The 17,868-nt window shown below is 47.8% G+C and overlaps 1 protein-coding gene across 1 annotated transcript; it reads right to left on the bottom strand.

Moving 5' to 3' along the window:
• Positions 1 to 5,225: 5,225 nt before the first annotated feature.
• On the bottom strand, positions 5,226 to 16,344 carry LOC149351011 (carboxypeptidase Q-like). The gene is made up of 5 exons (XM_089580201.1): positions 16,093 to 16,344; positions 15,088 to 15,401; positions 10,406 to 10,655; positions 8,454 to 8,557; positions 5,226 to 5,966 (listed from the first exon to the last, which is right to left on the bottom strand). The coding sequence occupies exons 1-5, from the start codon at positions 16,253 to 16,255 to the stop codon at positions 5,394 to 5,396; spliced, it is 1,404 nt and encodes a 467-aa protein (XP_089436327.1). The 5' UTR covers positions 16,256 to 16,344; the 3' UTR covers positions 5,226 to 5,393.
• Between the last annotated feature and the right edge of the window lie 1,524 nt (positions 16,345 to 17,868).

Genomic DNA, 17,868 nt, shown 5'->3' with positions numbered 1-17,868 from the left:
GCGCGTCCACTTCGCACGGACAGTAACTGCCCCAAGAGCGGCCCTTACGCATGGGGAGTTTAACATCCCGAAGCTGCGCTTGGGCTATAAGAGTGGAGGGCTCGGAGTTAATTAGACCACCTGGGATTATTTAACGTCCGCTGACATCGCCACCGCACGCGGGAATTTCTGCATTAATTTAAGTTGTCGTTTGCCAAAAAAAAAAGATGGTCGATTTGAGTACTTAGGCCAAATGCGAATTAGGTGCGCTAGCAGTTCGGTTTTCACTTAGTATCCAGTGTTCATATCCAGTGTTCACGGAGGGCAGTTGTTCGGAGAGCGATAACGGGTTAATGTCCATATGTGGGGAATTGAGTAATACAGCGCGAATTGAAAGAGGAACGAAGGAAGGCACACAAACACAGCGCTCGTGCTTGTGTGTCACCCTTTGGCCCTGTTTCGATTCGCGCTGTATTGCTCAGTGAATTACCAACTCGCCCAAGCCTCAGTGTTATACGGGATTGTTCGTTCTCTCCATTCATAGATCCGTGGGAATCTTCCCACCACTCCTCGCGCACTGGTGCAGCGCTCAAGCTACGCGCCACTGCCCTTCTGTGGCAGGTGCTGCCATCGTGGGCCGTTTCAGCAGTGAGCGAAACGACACCGTGGTTGCGGGGAAGCGTCTGCGCAGGGGGCAAGAATCGTTTAATGCAGATGAAGTATGCATGGGTGCAGTATCGGGCGCAGCCGTAGTGATTAGAAAATAATACCGATGGTACATCGCCTGCAGCTACACTGCAGGAGAGTGCACGCCGGCGTGCCCTCACTGTATGTGCACTTACTCGGCTGGCGTCGTGCTCGTCCCAGTCTCTTCCTTTCCTTGTCCGTGTTGTTTTAGCGCTTTCGAAAAAGCCTTGCGTCGTACTCACGTGGTGGCTATGCGGCTCTGCAGATTCCAGATCATGAACTGTAGACCCCGGCCTGTCGCGCTATAGCGGTACGTGCCCCATCGAAGCGCATCGAAGCTGAGGCGTGGTTTGTGAGTTTAACTTTGCCAAGGCTGTATGTAGAGTGTGGGCGGCAAGGCCGTTCTGGAGTGCTCCGGATTAGCTGACATTTTTTAGATACCTGTACGGTAAATACGCTATCTTCGGTAGCTACGACAGCAAGGCAGTAGTGGCCAGGCAAGCGGGACAACGGAAGGAATGGAAATGCGTTACCATATTGGTCGTACCAGCCGTACGCCCGTCCTAAAACTATCTAATTTCAATTGCCTGGGGTGCATTAACGCGCACCGACATCGTGAGATGCGTTAACGTATTTCGCCCAAAGTGAGCTGAGGAAGCACAATACGAAAACACGAAAAAATAAACAAACAAACTCGAAACGAATTTAATGGTTGCACCACTCTTTCTGAGGAGGGAGTACAGGATAGTGACAGTTATTGTAAAGTGGTCACTAGATATGTACCTGAGCCCTCTGTTGACCGTGCAGATACCCCAACCCGACGAGCTGTTAACGCTGTTGTTAATTGCTGTTAATTTTGTTGTTACTACTTTGTAATTTTTTTTATTTTTGTGCACTCCTGCCTTGACCGCCAAAGGGCAGTCGGCAGTATTTATGAAATAAATAAATAAATCGATGACTGATCGAGACGCTCCTATCATAAAGGTGACAGCTCCGGAATAGCAGCAGCGCACGGCATTCATAGACATCCATGACCAGAGAAGCTCACTGCGGGAGCCTGAGCGGCAACGCCAGACACTGATGTGAGAATTAAAGTCCCCTGCGAAGACTACACTGCTTGCGCCGCTCAGTAAGGCATACACACAGTGTGTACTGTGCGCGCCTACAGGGAAGTAGACGTTTGCAATAGTGAAAAAGTAGCAGAGAATGTGTTATATGGGCAAGGCTGCAACATTTTTTTTTATTTAACAACGGTGTAGGCAAACAGATGTCACTAAGTGAATGGCTGTGGAAGGCTTTTGTCTTGGTGAATAAAATGCCATACTCATGGAGTGACGGCATGCAGCAGGGTCACATAGGCTACGCATACTCCTTTTTATGTTTTTCCAAGGAAGATCAAGTCACTCATAACAGAACTCCCCACTCTTTTACGTGCAGGCCAGGTTTTGCATTGTCTGATGGCATTATAGGCTGACAGACAGCGGCCAGGTTGTACATAGAAGTATTCAATTAATTACTGCAATTTCCAGATAAACACATATGAAGATGAGGCTAAAGGCAAGCACAGCACATCTGTTTGCCTACACCGTTGTTAAATAAAAAAAAGTTGCAGCCTTGCCTATATAGCACATTCTCTGCTACTTTTTTCACTATTGCACTATTCTAACTGCTAATTAAATTTGGGTCCTCACAGAGATCTTGACAACATGGCCACATTAAGATACGCCGTCATATGCATAGCAGCTGTAAATTAGAAACATCCCATCATCCCGGTTGTTTATAATATACTTCCATGCATGAAATAATGCATAAAATAAGAGGAAAGAAGGTGTGTTGCATAAAATGAAGACAAATGGAAAAGATCTATCTGCTTGTTTGCATGCGATTTTTTCTAACTGCTAATTAAAGTTGTCACATGCTAGTCAGAAACATGTATATGGCCTTTTATATGAATCATTCCTCTTAACAATTTTGTTACGTTAAGTTTTTCAACAGCTGGATGAAAGACTGATTGCCACAATTCCTTCTTTCTGGAGCCTTTTGATGTCATTCTGTAATCAGTTTTTTTTTTCCATACTGTTACAACCAACTTTACCATGAATGCCTGCGATGCAGACATACAGCATGCTTGATTTTCAACAACTAGCCTGCTGTACAATAAGCATGTTTTCCGAACTTTTCTTTAGTGCGCAAATCAAATATGCAGCGTAATGTAAATGTTAGAGTAGTAGTAGTAGTAATTGGTTTTAGTAAAAACATAATAAATGGAAGGAAAAGATTGTTGCTAGCCCCGGCATCTGCTATCGCTGCTGGAAGCACCTGAGCTGGGGCAGCGGAAATAAAGGATAGCAGGCAGTGTGTAAGAGTGAAAAGAAAGAGGTGAGGGGACAGTTAGAAAGGAGTGAGAGAGTTGCACAGCATCTGTTTCGAACAAACCACAAAGGACAGTGGCCCAAGAATCAAAAGACCAGGCTAAACACAGCCTTGAGTTTCGTCTCCCTCCTAAATTTTTGTGACGTGGAATTTGCACGCTTGTTTCAAAATAAAGAAGCTGCATACGCCATCATCATGTTTCTTGAGCATTCATAGCCGGCATTGTTTTTTATTGCGCAAATATGCCCTTCGGCATAAGAGGCTGCTCTGAAGCCAGCGGTCAGGCCCTTCTGAACATCGCAGACTCCTCTCCCGATCTGCCCATTTTGCCCCGTTCCCGCTACAGAAGCGACGACAGACCACTTCTTGCTAACTTGGCCCGGACTTTGGACGGCATGCAAGCTGCACCTCGGCAGGCAGGATTACCACCACAGCCAACCACCAGACACGAAAATCTGGACGCATGGGCCCTAACACCGGGCCTTGTTGGCATTTGTAGCCGGCACAGACCCGCACTTGCACATATGCATTTTTTTAGATAATTAATTTATTGCAGGTTAGCTGAGGGCTTCTTGAAACGAGTGTACGATACGACATATTCAGGAGACAGGATTACAGTCATGAGTTACTTTTACCACAGTGCAATAGAGCTTGTATATTGACTCATCCTGCTGATCCAGCTAAATCTGATACGAAGCCGTGTCCTCATGAAACCAAACACCAATGATTTTAACTTATACTAACGATAGTATAAGCCAGAATGGAGCCAGTGGGGAGGCCTGTATTACAGTGGCAACTACAGTGCATGCAAGGATTTGGAAAAGCTGCAAGTTCAATTATTTTTTTCTCTCAGAAAAGGCAACTAAGTACGTCTAAAAACACTGCAATGTGCTAATAAAATAAACTGTAGCTAAATGAATTGAAGTACACCATCTTACCCAGCTGAAAAATAAATGTGAATTTTGAAATTATATGATTAATAGCAATATGTACTGTTAACTTAGCTCATTATCGGGCTGAAATAATCAAAAACCAGCCTAAACATTTTCATTTAATTCACATGCCGAAAGGGCGAATTTGCGCAATAAAAATCCTGAACCTATATTGCAGTCCTGCACGGGTCGATCGAACGAGGAGTTGTACACTATCGTGACGTGTGACACGTTTTTCTCATTTTCTACGATAGAAACGTTAAAATTTGCCTGCGATGTTGCGTTTGTGGTGAAATCGTTCACGTGTGTGATAGCGATGGAGAGAAACGCGAACAACGCGGCGCCTACGCGCTCCCCTGTTCGAATTTCTTTTCATCGCGCTTTCACCTGCAGGGGTGGTAAGAGAAAGACGTTAGAGTCGTCATATATAGAATGCATCACGGACGACTCTATAGCGTCTTTTTGCTACCACCCAAGTAAAAGCGTTATGAAAAGAAATGCGAACAGCGGAGCGTCTACATCTCTTGGCATTTCTTTCCATCGCCCCTGTACGTCGGGGTCGGCCGCTCCGGTCGAGATCTATGGCCGTCGCAGACGATCGCGGTTTTACCTTCGACGAAAAACCTAGCAGCTGGAAACGTTGATGCAAAGGATGTCTCGCATGAGCCACAATACCCGCAAGAAATCTTCATGCCTGTGCCGCTGGGCACGCCACTCTATGAATCGGAACGCTGGAGCACACTCGCAGGTAGCAAAACTGATCGTAATATGTACTTACAAGACACCTTCCTTCGAATGCCCGCATGCGGACTTAAAATGTGCGGTCCGCAAACTTGCGGATCAGAATCAAACAATCGTTCAACGACCTTATGCGCGAGGTTTTTCTTACGGTTTTTCTTCATTGATATTCTTCTCTGTTCGTGTGGTGGTAGTGGTGGCAAACAACCTTTATTGCCAATGCACCTAGTCAAGGGCTATTTGCTCGTGTGCTGTGACAACGCCTCCGTTGGCTGTGACCACGCAGGCGTCTGCTCCGCTATGTTGGCGGCGGGTGGTGCGGCGGGTGGTGACACACCTAAAAAAAGGCGTTGGCATTAACCTGTAATAAAACCGCTTGTACACCTTTGCCTGTAAGAGAGTAGGCCTGGAACAGGCAGCTTGAATTCTAAAGCCCATTTGTTACGTACAACTCCGCCACACTAGAGCCTTCTATAGCAAGTGGCCAGGAAGCTTTGAAAAGCCCGTAGCAATCGCTCGTCGAAGATGCAAACGTGTTTGTTTATTCTCGTGTTACAGGGTATTACATGAGGGGTAATTGCCACGAGACCCTACATTGCTCGGGCATACTTCAATCTGGGCGGGTGCGACGAAGCGCTCCGTCTCCGATGCGCCTTCCACGAAGAGCGCCGAAGCGGCGGCCTCCTAGCGCGGCAGCTTCCTCTCCATTTGGCCCAGCATGTGTACCAGGCCTGCGACCATGGAGGCGCTCAGGTCCAGATCCCCGCTCTGGATGCCGGACACGGAGTCGGCCTCCGAGTGGCGCATGTCGTCGTGGAAGTACCAGGCCGTGTTGAAGCCGGCCACGGGGACGCCCGCCTCGCGCCAGAGGCGCAGCTCAGGCGCTCCGCCGCCGCGCGTGAGCCCGTTGGCGTCGATGGACTCGAACTCCTTGAGCATCTCGCGCACGATGCAGACGGTGTCGTTGTTGCGCACGTTGGACAGCGCCAGGCCCGTGGGCGCGAAGGCCGCCAGGTCCAGCTCCAGCGCCATGCTCGTGTTGCCGCTGTCGGCGGCGTAGCGCCGGAAGAACTCGGTGGCGCCCTCCATGCCCTGCTCGCGCGCCGTCCACACGACGAAGCGCACGGTGCGCTTGGGCTGCAGCCCCAGCCGCTTGAGCGCCGACAGCGCGCGCCACACGATGAACACGGCGGCCGCGTTGTCCGCCGCGCCTTGGCCGATGTCCCAGCTGTCGATGTGCGCGCCGACCAGCACGTACTGCGAGCGCAGCAAGAGCACACACTGATGGATTCCACGCGCTACCACTAGGGACAAAACGACGATCACTGGTCTAAGCTAGCCCCTGTTGCCTCCCTGTCAACAGCACACTGCAGCGACACAGCTTGTAGAAACTGGAGCCTCTCTTTTCTCTCTCTGTCTACTCCCCGTTCTTTTTAAAAGAGTTGTATAGCTAGCTGCACAAATGACTTCCTCCGGGATAGGCGAAGTAATTGTTGCAACATGTCGCAACCGAGGTCGTCGGGGTGCGCACACTGGCCCAAGGAAATATGATGCCATAAGGTACGTGTGCCCTAGGGTGTGGGCGCTCATTAATGCTACATCTATGGTGACATGGCCCTCGCAGGCCTGGCAGCGCGAGCATTTAAAGGGGCTGTCACTTCTTGATTCCAGGTGGAGGCATACATGTCTGGCAGGTTATTTTTTCGCGACACATTTGAAAAGGACTGCAGCAGATATTCCTGATAGCGACCACTGCCTACTCGCGGCGGGGGCTTCAGGAGACGAAATATGTAACCAGGGCGCAATACAGGCCGGACACGAGGGGGCCCGGGCTCTCCTCGAAATCCAGCTCCCCCTCTCCCCAATCTTTCTCCCTGATCATGCACCTCCAAGATGCCCCCTCTCATTGCAAAAAATTGCCTTGGGCCCCTCTAGAAAAATTTTCTGCCTACGTGCGTGCACACAAGCATGCTTTTTCATTCACAAGGCTGTACGGATGCTAGAGCGAAAACGTGGTCATCTTTTTACAAAACCTGCTGCTGGGCCAGTGGAGGAAGGCAGCGTTGAAGCATGCTGGTGCAGATAAAGACGAGAGACACAGAAACGATGAGAGAGAAAGAGAACGACGCCAACAGAAGACAGTTAACTTAGGACTCAGAAAAACGAACATTAAATGAACCCTGAAATGATTTTGACGGCCATATCCTAATGCAACACATCTAGTAGACGTGGTCTTTGTGAGTATTCGAGTCAAATTTAAAAGTTTTGTGTGGACCCCATATTTACAAATATTTTTTTTTTTTTGAACGCGGCTTGCAAACGATTAGGGTGACATCTCACCATGCGTTCTTAGCCGTCCCTTCCCCCAGTTATGTAGAGCGAGGAATCTTTGCCAGCCTTCTTATTGGGCGTGCCCAAGTTAAGGGGGGGGGGGGGGGGGGGGGACTGCACGGGACGGGGCGCAGTCCTGACCTGTTCTCTCATTTTTTTTTTTTTCTGGAATGTCGGCGTGCATGAGTTGAGGGGGGAGAATAGGAGCATCATTTTCAATCGCGGAAATCCTGGACTTTAAAGCGCAAATGAAGAGGTTTTAGAATTCGATGCGCTTGAAGGGTTGGAATGAGTGAAAAGGGCAGATGCTGGCGTTTAAAATGGCGCAATCGCTGATTAAAGATGCGGTAGTTCAGGCTTCTCCGCTGCACTCAGTGGGCGGCAGAGAGCCTGGTGATGACGTTGTCTAGAGCGGCGGTACATTTCCAACGCAGAAACATTAGCTCGGAGGAAGAGAACCAACGCCACCGAAGGTAAAGGCCACAAAGCGTTGTAACGCGGCATCGGACTATACACACGACAGGATATGGGCGAGGGCAGTGCAAATCTGAAACGCCACAATGACGTCATCATCTAGTTCCTCTGCACTTGTCCGATGCTGCGAGGAGAAGCTTGAAGATCGTCACGGCTTTAATAGGTGATTACGTCACCACGTTAAATGCAAAACAACTTGTTATTCCTAACCTACAAGCTTCATATATTCGAATCCTTCATATATTCGAATCCTTTAATCTCGACGAATTCTGAATAATTCCTTTCAGGTTGCCTTTAATGATGCTAACTTGAGATTTTTGCGGTGAGGAATACCGATCGCTTGTGAGCTTTTGCTAACCTTAGTAAGTATCATTTCACGGCCCTTGATTGTCTCGTCATCTCTTGATCATTTCCGTGTCTGTGGAGCTGATTTTTGGGCCACTTGGTTGTACATTGCGGCGTAGCGCGCAAAGACAGAGATGTCAGAAAGAGACTAACACAGCCTTGCAGTTAGCGCTGCCTTTTCTCCTTTTCACGGCATTGTCTTTTTGCGCCCTATCTCCTCGCCGCTGTGTCTGTCGTCATCATCTTCACTGTTTCGTGTCCGCGCTGCAGACAGCGACGACAATCGGGCTCGCTGCCAGGTAACCAGTTCTCAAAGCAAAATTCTCGTGCCCTGGACCCTCCGCTGTCTTCTCGACTCAGCGCAAAAAGACAACGAACAAGCAGAGACGACACTGTCCTCCCCCCCCCCCCAAAAAAAAACAAAAAAAAACACGAGCTCTTTTGTCGTCTAGCGCCTGGCTTTGCCCGTTGTCTTTTTGCGCTGGGTGAGCATGAACGCGTATCAACTCGCGCAGTTCTCTTATCTTCTCGACGCCCTCTGAGCGTCGCGTTCGAACGCTGAGCCAGGTTGTCTGGCAGGAAGGTTGAGGTCACCTCCTTGGGGTACTTGCTCCCCTTCCACTCGACCAGTATGTTTCTCGAAACGACTTGCTGCGGCTCGCCGGGGTCCATGCGCATGTGGACGACGACTTCTTGTCCTGCAGCCAAGCGACACTCGTCAAACAAGGCACGCAATGACACACATACGCATGCAGGAATACAGAAGGGACGAATCTCGCACGAAACAATGATTGGTGTCACAGCAGACCGTGTCCGCGAAAGCTGAAACGCTCGCAGACCTCTCATATTAGTAAGACAGAAAATAGCGAAAGACTCACGGATCATGCTCATCAACTTTCTGAGGAGGTCTTTCTTTTTTTTTTTTCAGAGATGACCGAAATGGGGTTCTAAAGAAGCCTTTGTGCTTTTGTTCCGCAATGCGATGAAGCATTACTCGGAACAGCCACGTGAGTTACCTGTATATACCGTTCATATCAGATAGAAAGAGAATAAGCTTCCACTGACTTCGAGGATTATGCGAAGTCAGGAACTGCGGCGACATGCTACCTCTCCGTGTGCAGGCCGTACAATCTTATGCCGGGCCCAGGTGCTTTTTTTTTTTCTGCACTGCCAGCTTTCGGCGGTCGGTCAGATGTAGCTGAACCCTTGGGGAACGTAAAGTAATTTCACTTCCTCATTAAATTCTAAGCTTTTATCTTTTACTCTGTGGTGGCTGCCGCTGCTATAGTAAGCGAAGGCTAGACGGATATAACCTATCGCTGTTTTCGTTTCGTTGCACAACGTTGTCGCTCAATGCCGGTTGCTATACGTGTGCTCTTTCCTGCAGTTCATGTTCAGGGTCGTCCACTCTAAAGAGTGAACGCGGGAGCTCGTGATCAAGTTATACTACAGCTTCGTAGAGCGTCACGTGGGAGTCGTATGGTCATGATACCGCATGCGCAATAAGACGGGAACCATGACAACTTCGCGCGCTGCCTGCACCTGCTTACTAATTTGCAAGTCTCTAACATGTGGCGGGCTCATGTTCACCCTAACAGTGAATGATCCTGTGCGTAATAATGTGTTTCAAGGGCGCACTTGTAAATCTCTCGTTATAAAGATTATGCGCCTACTTCAAAACCCCGGCATAATAAACGACTCCTTGTCTCCTGTGTTACGGCCTCACTGCGGCGCTGACATACCACGAGCGTCCAATGAAACGCGAAGACGACGACTTAAACGAGAAGACGAAAACAAAAGTCCTAGCGGTTGGAAGGGCATACCGGAAGGAACAATTAACAGCTCCACGCTGCGCTCTTTGAGCTATCGAAGTATAGAAGTCAACTCCTCTCGTAGTCAGTGTCCTTCGACTAAGATCTTCTCACTTTCTGTTCCCATTAAAATTATTCTTCTACGTGTTTCATTTGATCCTCATGGTGCTTTAAAGGTGCAAGCAAAGCAATTGGCATCGTGCTCGAGCTGGTGCATGTTGCATGAACTGCCACTGCACCGGGTCACTTTCGTTCCGCTCGTACCCCCTGCAACAAGGAGGCCAGCTTAGCATCGTTTTGAAGTGACTTAGCCGAACGCAGACTCTCGGCGTCAGTGAAGCGCTCAGCGGCGTGTGCAGTGCTTCAACTTAGGAGCTCTAGCGCCGGCCCCTGTTGCGGTCTCTCCGGAGCCTTTGAAAAGAGCACAGAACACACTGTTTTCTGATTAGTCAAGCGTAACCTGGCAGTGAGGTTGCGCTCAAAAATCAGCAGTTGGGGCAATCTCATACTCGAGGCGTCGTCGAAACTACAATTCCTTAGAACAATGTTTTTTTTTTCTCCATATTATCGTTGATTGGTTTCAGGCTCCGCGAGATTCATCAAACTCTGACTGGTTGTCTCTAGCACAACCGTCTACAAAGGCTAATCGCTATTTTAGTGCTTTCGCTTAAGACCGCCCATTCACTTTTCGGCTGCAGAACAGAGAAGATAGCGGCAAGCCGCGACAGTGCTTACTTCGGTCGACCATGCGCGCAAGCAGGTCGGCGTCTTGCTTGGTGAGCACCGCGGCGGCGATGCGCGGTGCGTCCTTCTCGTAGCCCGTGAGTCCCGCGAAGAGCGCGGTTCCGGTTAGCGGTTCGGGGGCGCGGAACAGCGCACCCAACGCACCCAGCCGCGCAGCTTTCGAGGTACCCTGCAGCAAGTAGCCGGCGTAGCTGCCGTGGCCCTTCCACTCCGGCATGTACAGCACGATGTGGCCGCTCACCTGCGGGGCGACAGCCGCGGGCTGTGGTGTATCTCGTTGCAGGGCATTGCCAAACAAGCTACAGCTTTCATTGGCAACTCAGTGCAGGTAAGTTCTTTTTCCTGGTCCAATGTGCAATGCGTGGAGGTAAGCTCCTTTTGCATCCAATTTTGCCCCGTGGGGCAGTTATCGAAGCGCGAGAATAACACCGGCTGGGCTCAATTGGTTACGGTCGGTAGGTGGTGGCGTACATGTTCTTTTGATTCCGCCTTGTAAAATTGCGGTCATGGGTACAGCCAGTTGTTTCAGCGTGTTGCGACAACGTAAGCGGCTAAAAGCCACCTAGCAATCTGTTTCGCCAATCACTGCTTGTTTTATTAGTGTCGCATTTTCATTGAGGGATCAGAGTGGATTTTAGCAGCGGTTTAGCGCAGTTACTTTCACCCGTTACTTTCAAGATAGCGAAGTTACACGCAACCGAAAGTATGTGACCTCTGAACTACCATAGAGGGACTCATGAAACATTTTCAAAAAAACGTGCGATAAGCGTTCAACTTTGAGAAAGATTTATGAATCTCCTCCAGCAGCAATTTGCGGAAGCATAGTTATCGGGAATCTAAATTTACCCTTTGCATTTTTCCTTCCCTCGAGAACACTAAAAGCAAGACACCTCTCCATCGGCCCAACACAGTGAAACGTCATCTCTACTGCAAACATTCCGTCGTTTGATTTTTTGATTTACCTAGAGAGGCAGCTATTTCGTCATTGCGCACGTGACTGGCAGGTCTGGCGACGTTCATGACTTGGTGACTAATGACTTGGTGAGTTTATTTACCCTAATCGGAAGTGTTGCAGTGACCCATTAACAGCGACAGGTGAAAGGTTACGACCTGATATACACGGTGTTTCACCTAAAACATAACATAATTTTTAAAACTAGGCTCTTTGAGTTAGAAGAGCGCTTTTTTCGGCATAGCATTTTCAGCGGTGCATAGTACATCCGAATAAAGCAAATAACTTGCTAACTAGCAGGCTGGTTATCTACTGTTGAATAGTTACCTTTTTAACTATTACTGTTAAGCTCCTTAATTATTGAGAGGCGTCTAGCCCACCGTAAATAATATCCATATCAGTTTTTAGAATTTCGAAAACACGGTTGCTCCCGGCGCTGTGACAACAAATTTTGGCTATTTCGACGAGTTACGTGCCCTGGAGGAGTTGCTTTGTTCTGCAGGCTTCTCGAAAGCGCATGCATTTTGGCGCGATATGTAGCCAAAATTTGATGGGCCACAGCGCCGAGGGTAGCCGCTTTTTGTAAATTATAAATGTTGATATGGATATTACTTAAAGTGCAGTAATTAAGGAGCCTAACAATAATAGTTAAGAAGTCAACTATTCAATGTTAGTTAACCAGCCTACTAGTTAGCACGTCTTAGCTGTATTCTGATGCACTACGCTGGCAATGCTATGCCGAAAAAAGCGCTCAACTCAAAAAACCTATTTTTAAAAATTGTGTAAAGTCTTAGGTGAAACACCCTGTATATACCAGGCGTTTCAGAGAAGGTGTTTAAAAAGTTTCAAAAATAGGTTTTTTGAGGTCAAAATGTGGCTTTTTCAGCATAGTATTACCAGTGTTGGCGGACACAAGAAAACCGGAGAATCGTCTTAAGTAGTAAACTGGTTACTAATTTTTTATAATTAGCTTTTTAACTAGTAGAGTTAGGCGCCTAGTTGCAACGAGAGATTTGTAGCCGCCTGTTAGTAACAGCCATATCAGTTTTTAGACTTTCGAAAACGTGATTACCCTTGGCGCTGTGGCTCGACAAAATTTGGCTTTCTTGACTAGTTACATGCACTGGAATGGTTGCTTTGCCTGTATATGCTTGTCGAAAGCGCATGTATTTTGGAACGATGAAGCCAAATTTTGTCAAGTCAAGGCGCCAAGAATAATCGCGTTTCCGAAATTCTAAATACTGATTACTATCGACCGGCTACAAATCTATAAGTGCAACGCGTTGCCTAGCTGTGATAGTTAAAAAGTTAATTATCGGCAATTAGTTAACAAGCTTACTAAAGACAATTCACGGGCTTTCCGTTGTCTGCCAACACTGGTAATACTATGCCGCAAAAGTCATATTTTTACCCCAAAAACCTATTTTTGAAAATTTGTTAGTCTTCCCTGAAACGCCTGATATACCAGGTGTTTCAGAGAACATGATCGTTAATTTTTAAAAATAGGGTTTCTGAGGTAAACACAAGCTTCTTGCGGCGTAGTAATACCAGTGTTGGCGGGCGTCAAAACACCGGCGAATCCTGTTTAGTGAAGGGATTAACTAAATTCTAATAATTAACTTTTTAACTATGACCGATAGGCACCTGTCTGCAATCAGAGACTTGTGGCCGGCCGTTATTAATAGCCATATCGGTTTTTAAAATATCGAAAGCGTGATTACCCTCGTCGGTGTGGCTCGGCTAATTTGGGCCATTTGTCGCCCCATTCGAAAATCGTGCACTGACGGCAGGGCGCAGAGCGACGTCAATCAAATCGCGACACCCCGTGACGAACGTACAACGTGGCATTCTCTTCCCCGCCCGCACTGGAGCAGCGAAGTGGCGAGGAGCGGGGAGCACTGCAGCACGGGCGGGGAAGAGAATGCCATGTTGTACGTTCGTCACGGGGTGTCGCGATTTGATTGACGTCGCTCTGCGCCCTGCCGTCAGTGCACGATTTTCGAATGGAGCGACAAATGGCCCAAATTAGCCGAGCCACACCGACAAGGGTGATCACGCTTTCGATATTTTAAAAACCGATATGGCTATTAATAACGGCCGGCTACAAGTCTCTGATTGCAGACAGGTGCCTATCGGTAATAGTTAAAAAGTTAATTATTAGAATTTAGTTAATCACTTCACTACTTAACAGGATTCGCCTGTTTTTTGACGCCCGCCAACACTGGTATTATTACGCCGCAAGTAGCTTGTGTTTACCCCAGAAACCCTATTTTTAAAAATTAGAGATCAGCTTCTCTGAAACACCTGGTATATACAGGATGTTTCACCCAAGACTTTGCACTATTTTTAAACACAGGCTTTTTGAGTTCAAGAAGCGCTCTGCTAGTGCCAACTAGCAGGCTGGTTAACTAATACTTAATCGTTAACTTTTGAATTCTATTCCTGAGGCGCCTTAATTTACTAAGGCTCCTTAACTCTTCTAACACAAAAAGCCCAATAGTGTAAAGTCTTAGATGATTTAAGTGAAGCACTATATATATATATATATATATATATATATATATATATATATATATATATATATATATATATATATATATATATATATATATATACACTAAGACTTCGCACTATTTTTAAACACAGGCTTTTTGAGTTCAAAAAGCGATCTGCTAGTGCCAACTAGCAAGCTGGTTAACTAATATTGAATAGTTAACTTTTGACTACTATTACTGAGGCTCCTTAATTCACTAAGGCTCCTTAACTCTCCTAGCACAGAAAGCCCAATAGTGTAAAGTCTTAGATGACTTTACACTATTGGGCTTTATATATATATATATATATATATATATATATATGAGAGAGAAGCCAACAGCCACAGAAACCATGGGACACAGGGGATGTTTTAAATTTATTTATTTATTTTGTGCTGTTGTTCGATTTAGAATATTGCTGAATATGTTATCGTTTAAAGCTAATTGATTAGAAAAGCAGAAGAAAAAACAACCACATGCCGCCGGTGGGAACCGAACCCACGACCTCCGGTAGAGCACCGGCCGCGTAATTCGGAGGTCATCGATTCAGTTCCCACCGGCGGCATGTGGTTGTTTTTTCTTCTGCTTTTCTAATCAATTAGCTTTAGCGATAACATATTCAGTAATATTCTAAGTTGATCAACACCACAAAATAAATTAAGAATCCCTGTGTCCCTTGGTTTCTGTGGTTGTTGGCTTCTCTTCTATGTATGTATGTATGTATGTATGTATGTATGTATGTATGTATGTATGTATGTATGTATGTATGTATGTATGTATGTATGTATGTATGTATGTATGTATGTATGTATGTATGTATGTATGTATGTGCGTGCGTGCGTGCGTGCGCGTGTGTATGTATGTATGTATGTATGTATGCATGTATGTATGTATGTGCGTGCGTGCGTGCGTGCGCGTGTATGTATGTATGTATGTATGTATGTATGTATGTATGTATGTATGTATGTATGTATGTATGTATGTATGTATGTATGTATGTATGTATGTATGTATGTATGTATGTATGCATGTATGTATGTATGTATGTATGTATAAGCTTGTTATATCAGAGTGTCTGCCCTTCTATGCAAGCATTGCTAGCAGTGCTATGATGGCGCCGCAGGGTGAATGCCTTTTCTACACCTAACCTAACCCTGTGGCGTATAGGCACCGCGTCCGGCTCTTACGCTGGCTCCCTTCATCTCGAGCTCGGCGAACGACTTGACCACGTCGAGGGGCGCCGTGACGCCGCCGGGCGGCGTTCCGGACGATCCCCCCAGGCCCAGCACGCGGAGCGGGTGCTCCTCGGGGCGCACCAGACGCGCTTCCTCGTGTTGTCGGCGCCATCTCACGGCCAACACGTCCTCGGTGTGCACGTCCTGGAAGTGGTCGAGCTTGAAGCGCTCCAATAGGTTGTCGATGGACTTCTCCAACTGCACACTGCCCAGCATGCGGCTCCCAAACCGGTCTGCGAACTGCGACAGCTCGCGGTACGTCGTACCTGCGCGCGGTTGCAAGTGCTGACGGGTTGCGTGCGAGGCACGCCAAGAAACACGATGCCTCTAAACTCTCTCTTTTCGCTAGGTGTCGTATCGGCCGTGACTGTGCGGCTCGCACTTGAAAACCTCAGAACTAACGTGCTTTGCCCTCGTGATTGCGGGCACAGCGCGTTCATTGCTCGTGCCGGGCGCGCAGCTGGGTGAACGACGTAGCAGGCTGAACACAAAAGTAGCTCTAAGGCGTTGGCCATGAGACGAGAAAGTCCTTCGAGGGAACGTGGCCATTAACTGGATGAAGAAAAGGAAATGCCCCATGCATGATTATACGGGCTTGAGTTGCTCGGGTGAAGTGATTTGAATTTCTATTGTTTGGAGCAAGTTCGCATTTCCCGCTGACATTCGTACATGCACGCTGCATTGACATTCAGCCGTATGCGATATGTCACGCTGAATGGACAGCCATTCAAAGCAAATTTCTTATTCAACAAACTTAATTCTCGCTTCTCGTCGTGAAGTCGATCACGAAACTATGCTTACAGCTCTTCCTTTCTCTGCTCAAGCAGCAGAAGTCACCGTGGCTGTCCTATTTCTACCTTCGTTTAGGCTGTTGACGCATCTATTTTCTGCGCGGCTACCACGCAAATGCAATTCACGCCGCTAAATGCAAAGCAAGATGTGGGCGCGCCCTCCTACCTTTCTCGGCCCCCGAGCGGAAGAGCGCGATGAGCTTCTGCACCTGCTCGCTGGCGTTGCGGATCTCCCGGAAAGGCTCGTCGGGCACGATGCACACGGCGTCCGTGCGCAGCGCAGCAGTCGCCAGGAGAAGAACGAGCAGCGGGAGGAAAGAGCGCGCCATGGGGGAGGCTGCCTCTGCCTCCCGGCCGTCTCGGCGCGTCTCAGGTGGCGGCCGCCGGATGCGGTGTCCGTGGCGGCGCCTGCGCGCTGTCGCCGATTGGCGTCTGTCACGGGGGCTCCTCTGGTTGCGGCCACAAGATATTGATATCCTTTCGTGGTAGAGGCCCATCCGGCTTCGCGCCACCGTCCGTACATGTATATTGCTCTACCTGTACACGCGTACGCGTGTCGTCAGGATGACATTGTCTCCAAGCACTGGAGACTCCAGTGAACTCTTCAAGGCAATAACACATTGCGTTCTTTCTTTATAAAATGCCAAGTTATTGCTTTCGTTATCTTTGGCAGTTTCCGCATATAATAGTTCTGTAACGCAAAGAACACAGCGGATGTGTGGAAGCACCAGTTCTGTTACTGCAGGAATCGTCGAGGCTTTCATTGGAGACAGAGGCAGGCCCGGTCGCAAAGCACGGGCTGGCACATCGGGATAACAGTAAACTAACAACGCAAGAGCGGTACCCTGTAGAACAAAACCTGCTTCTAGTGACGAAGGAAATCGGTTCACGTGATGTCTCCGTGATGCCCCGAGGAAGAATGCGAGTTCATGCGCGAGGACCATGCAGCTGCAGAGCCGTGCGAATTACAGACATACAGGGTGTTTCACGTAACTTGAACCAAGGATTTAAAAAAAAATCGGTAAACCGCAGCCCGCTGAAACCAACGACACATTGTTCGCCATCACGTGACGCTCCTCAGAACATTTTTTTAATTGCCCTTAATTAGTCAATTAACTGTGTTGAATTATGCAAAATTTCAGATATTCATTTTAGTGCCAAGACCGTTACGTTAGGTTGTAGAGCAGGTTTATAAACAACCGATCCCGTTTATTGCAGCATCGTATCTCCTACGGTGTCCTTTTTTCAGGCATTTAAAGAAAGCCCGTGAAATATGAAAAAGGGCCACGTGACTACGCTCGTGCGCTACTAGAGTTACTGTATATGCTACCAAACCTTTGGTAGCATATGCAGTAACTCTATGCGCTACCAAATTGCAGCGCTCTCAGCGGCATTTCGAGCAAACGAAGCGTGCCCGCTGACTGTGGCGAAGTGAACGGCCGCTGCTCTTAGCAGCGGCTTGATAGTGCGTCAGCACTTTCCGCAGCGGAGCAGCGGCCGTTCACTTCGCCACGGTCAGCGGGCACGCTCGGTTTGCTGGAAACGCCGTTGAGAGCGCTGCAATTTGGTAGCGCACGAGCGTAGTCACGTGGTACTTTTTCATATTTCGCGGGCTTTCTTTAGATGCCGGAAAAAAGGACCCCGTAGGAGATACGATGCTGCAATAAACTGGATCGGTTGTTTATAAACCTGCTCTAGAAGCTAACGTAACTGTCTTGGCGCTAAAATGAATATTTGAAAATTTGCATAATTCATCACAGTTAATTAACTGATTAAGCGTAATTAAAAAAAATATTCTGAGGAGCGCCACATGATGGTGAACAATGTATCGTTGGTTTCAGCAGGCTGCGGTTTACCGCTTTTTTTAAATCCTTGGTTCAAGTTACGTGAAACACCCTGTATAAGAACAACAGGCTGTAGCGTGAGCAACGAATTCGCCTCC

This window comes from Amblyomma mixtum, chromosome 3 (assembly GCF_055824585.1).
Source record: "Amblyomma mixtum isolate Tamu chromosome 3, ASM5582458v1, whole genome shotgun sequence".
In the NCBI taxonomy this organism is placed as follows: domain Eukaryota; kingdom Metazoa; phylum Arthropoda; class Arachnida; order Ixodida; family Ixodidae; genus Amblyomma; species Amblyomma mixtum.
Note: the sequence above shows the minus strand (reverse complement) of the source record. Positions and strands in the feature narration are given on the sequence as shown.

What these genes read in the sequence shown, in the direction of transcription:
- LOC149351011 (XM_089580201.1), bottom strand. Translation starts at nt 16,255, where the DNA reads ATGGCGCGCTCTTTCCTCCCGCTGCTCGTTCTTCTCCTGGCGACTGCT. An exon ending in CCGCTCGGGGGCCGAGAAAG is followed by an intron (nt 15,402 to 16,092) that starts GTAGGAGGGCGC and finishes AACCGCGCGCAG; the next exon opens with GTACGACGTACCGCGAGCTG. An exon ending in TGCGCGCATGGTCGACCGAA is followed by an intron (nt 8,558 to 10,405) that starts GTAAGCACTGTC and finishes GCTTGGCTGCAG; the next exon opens with GACAAGAAGTCGTCGTCCAC.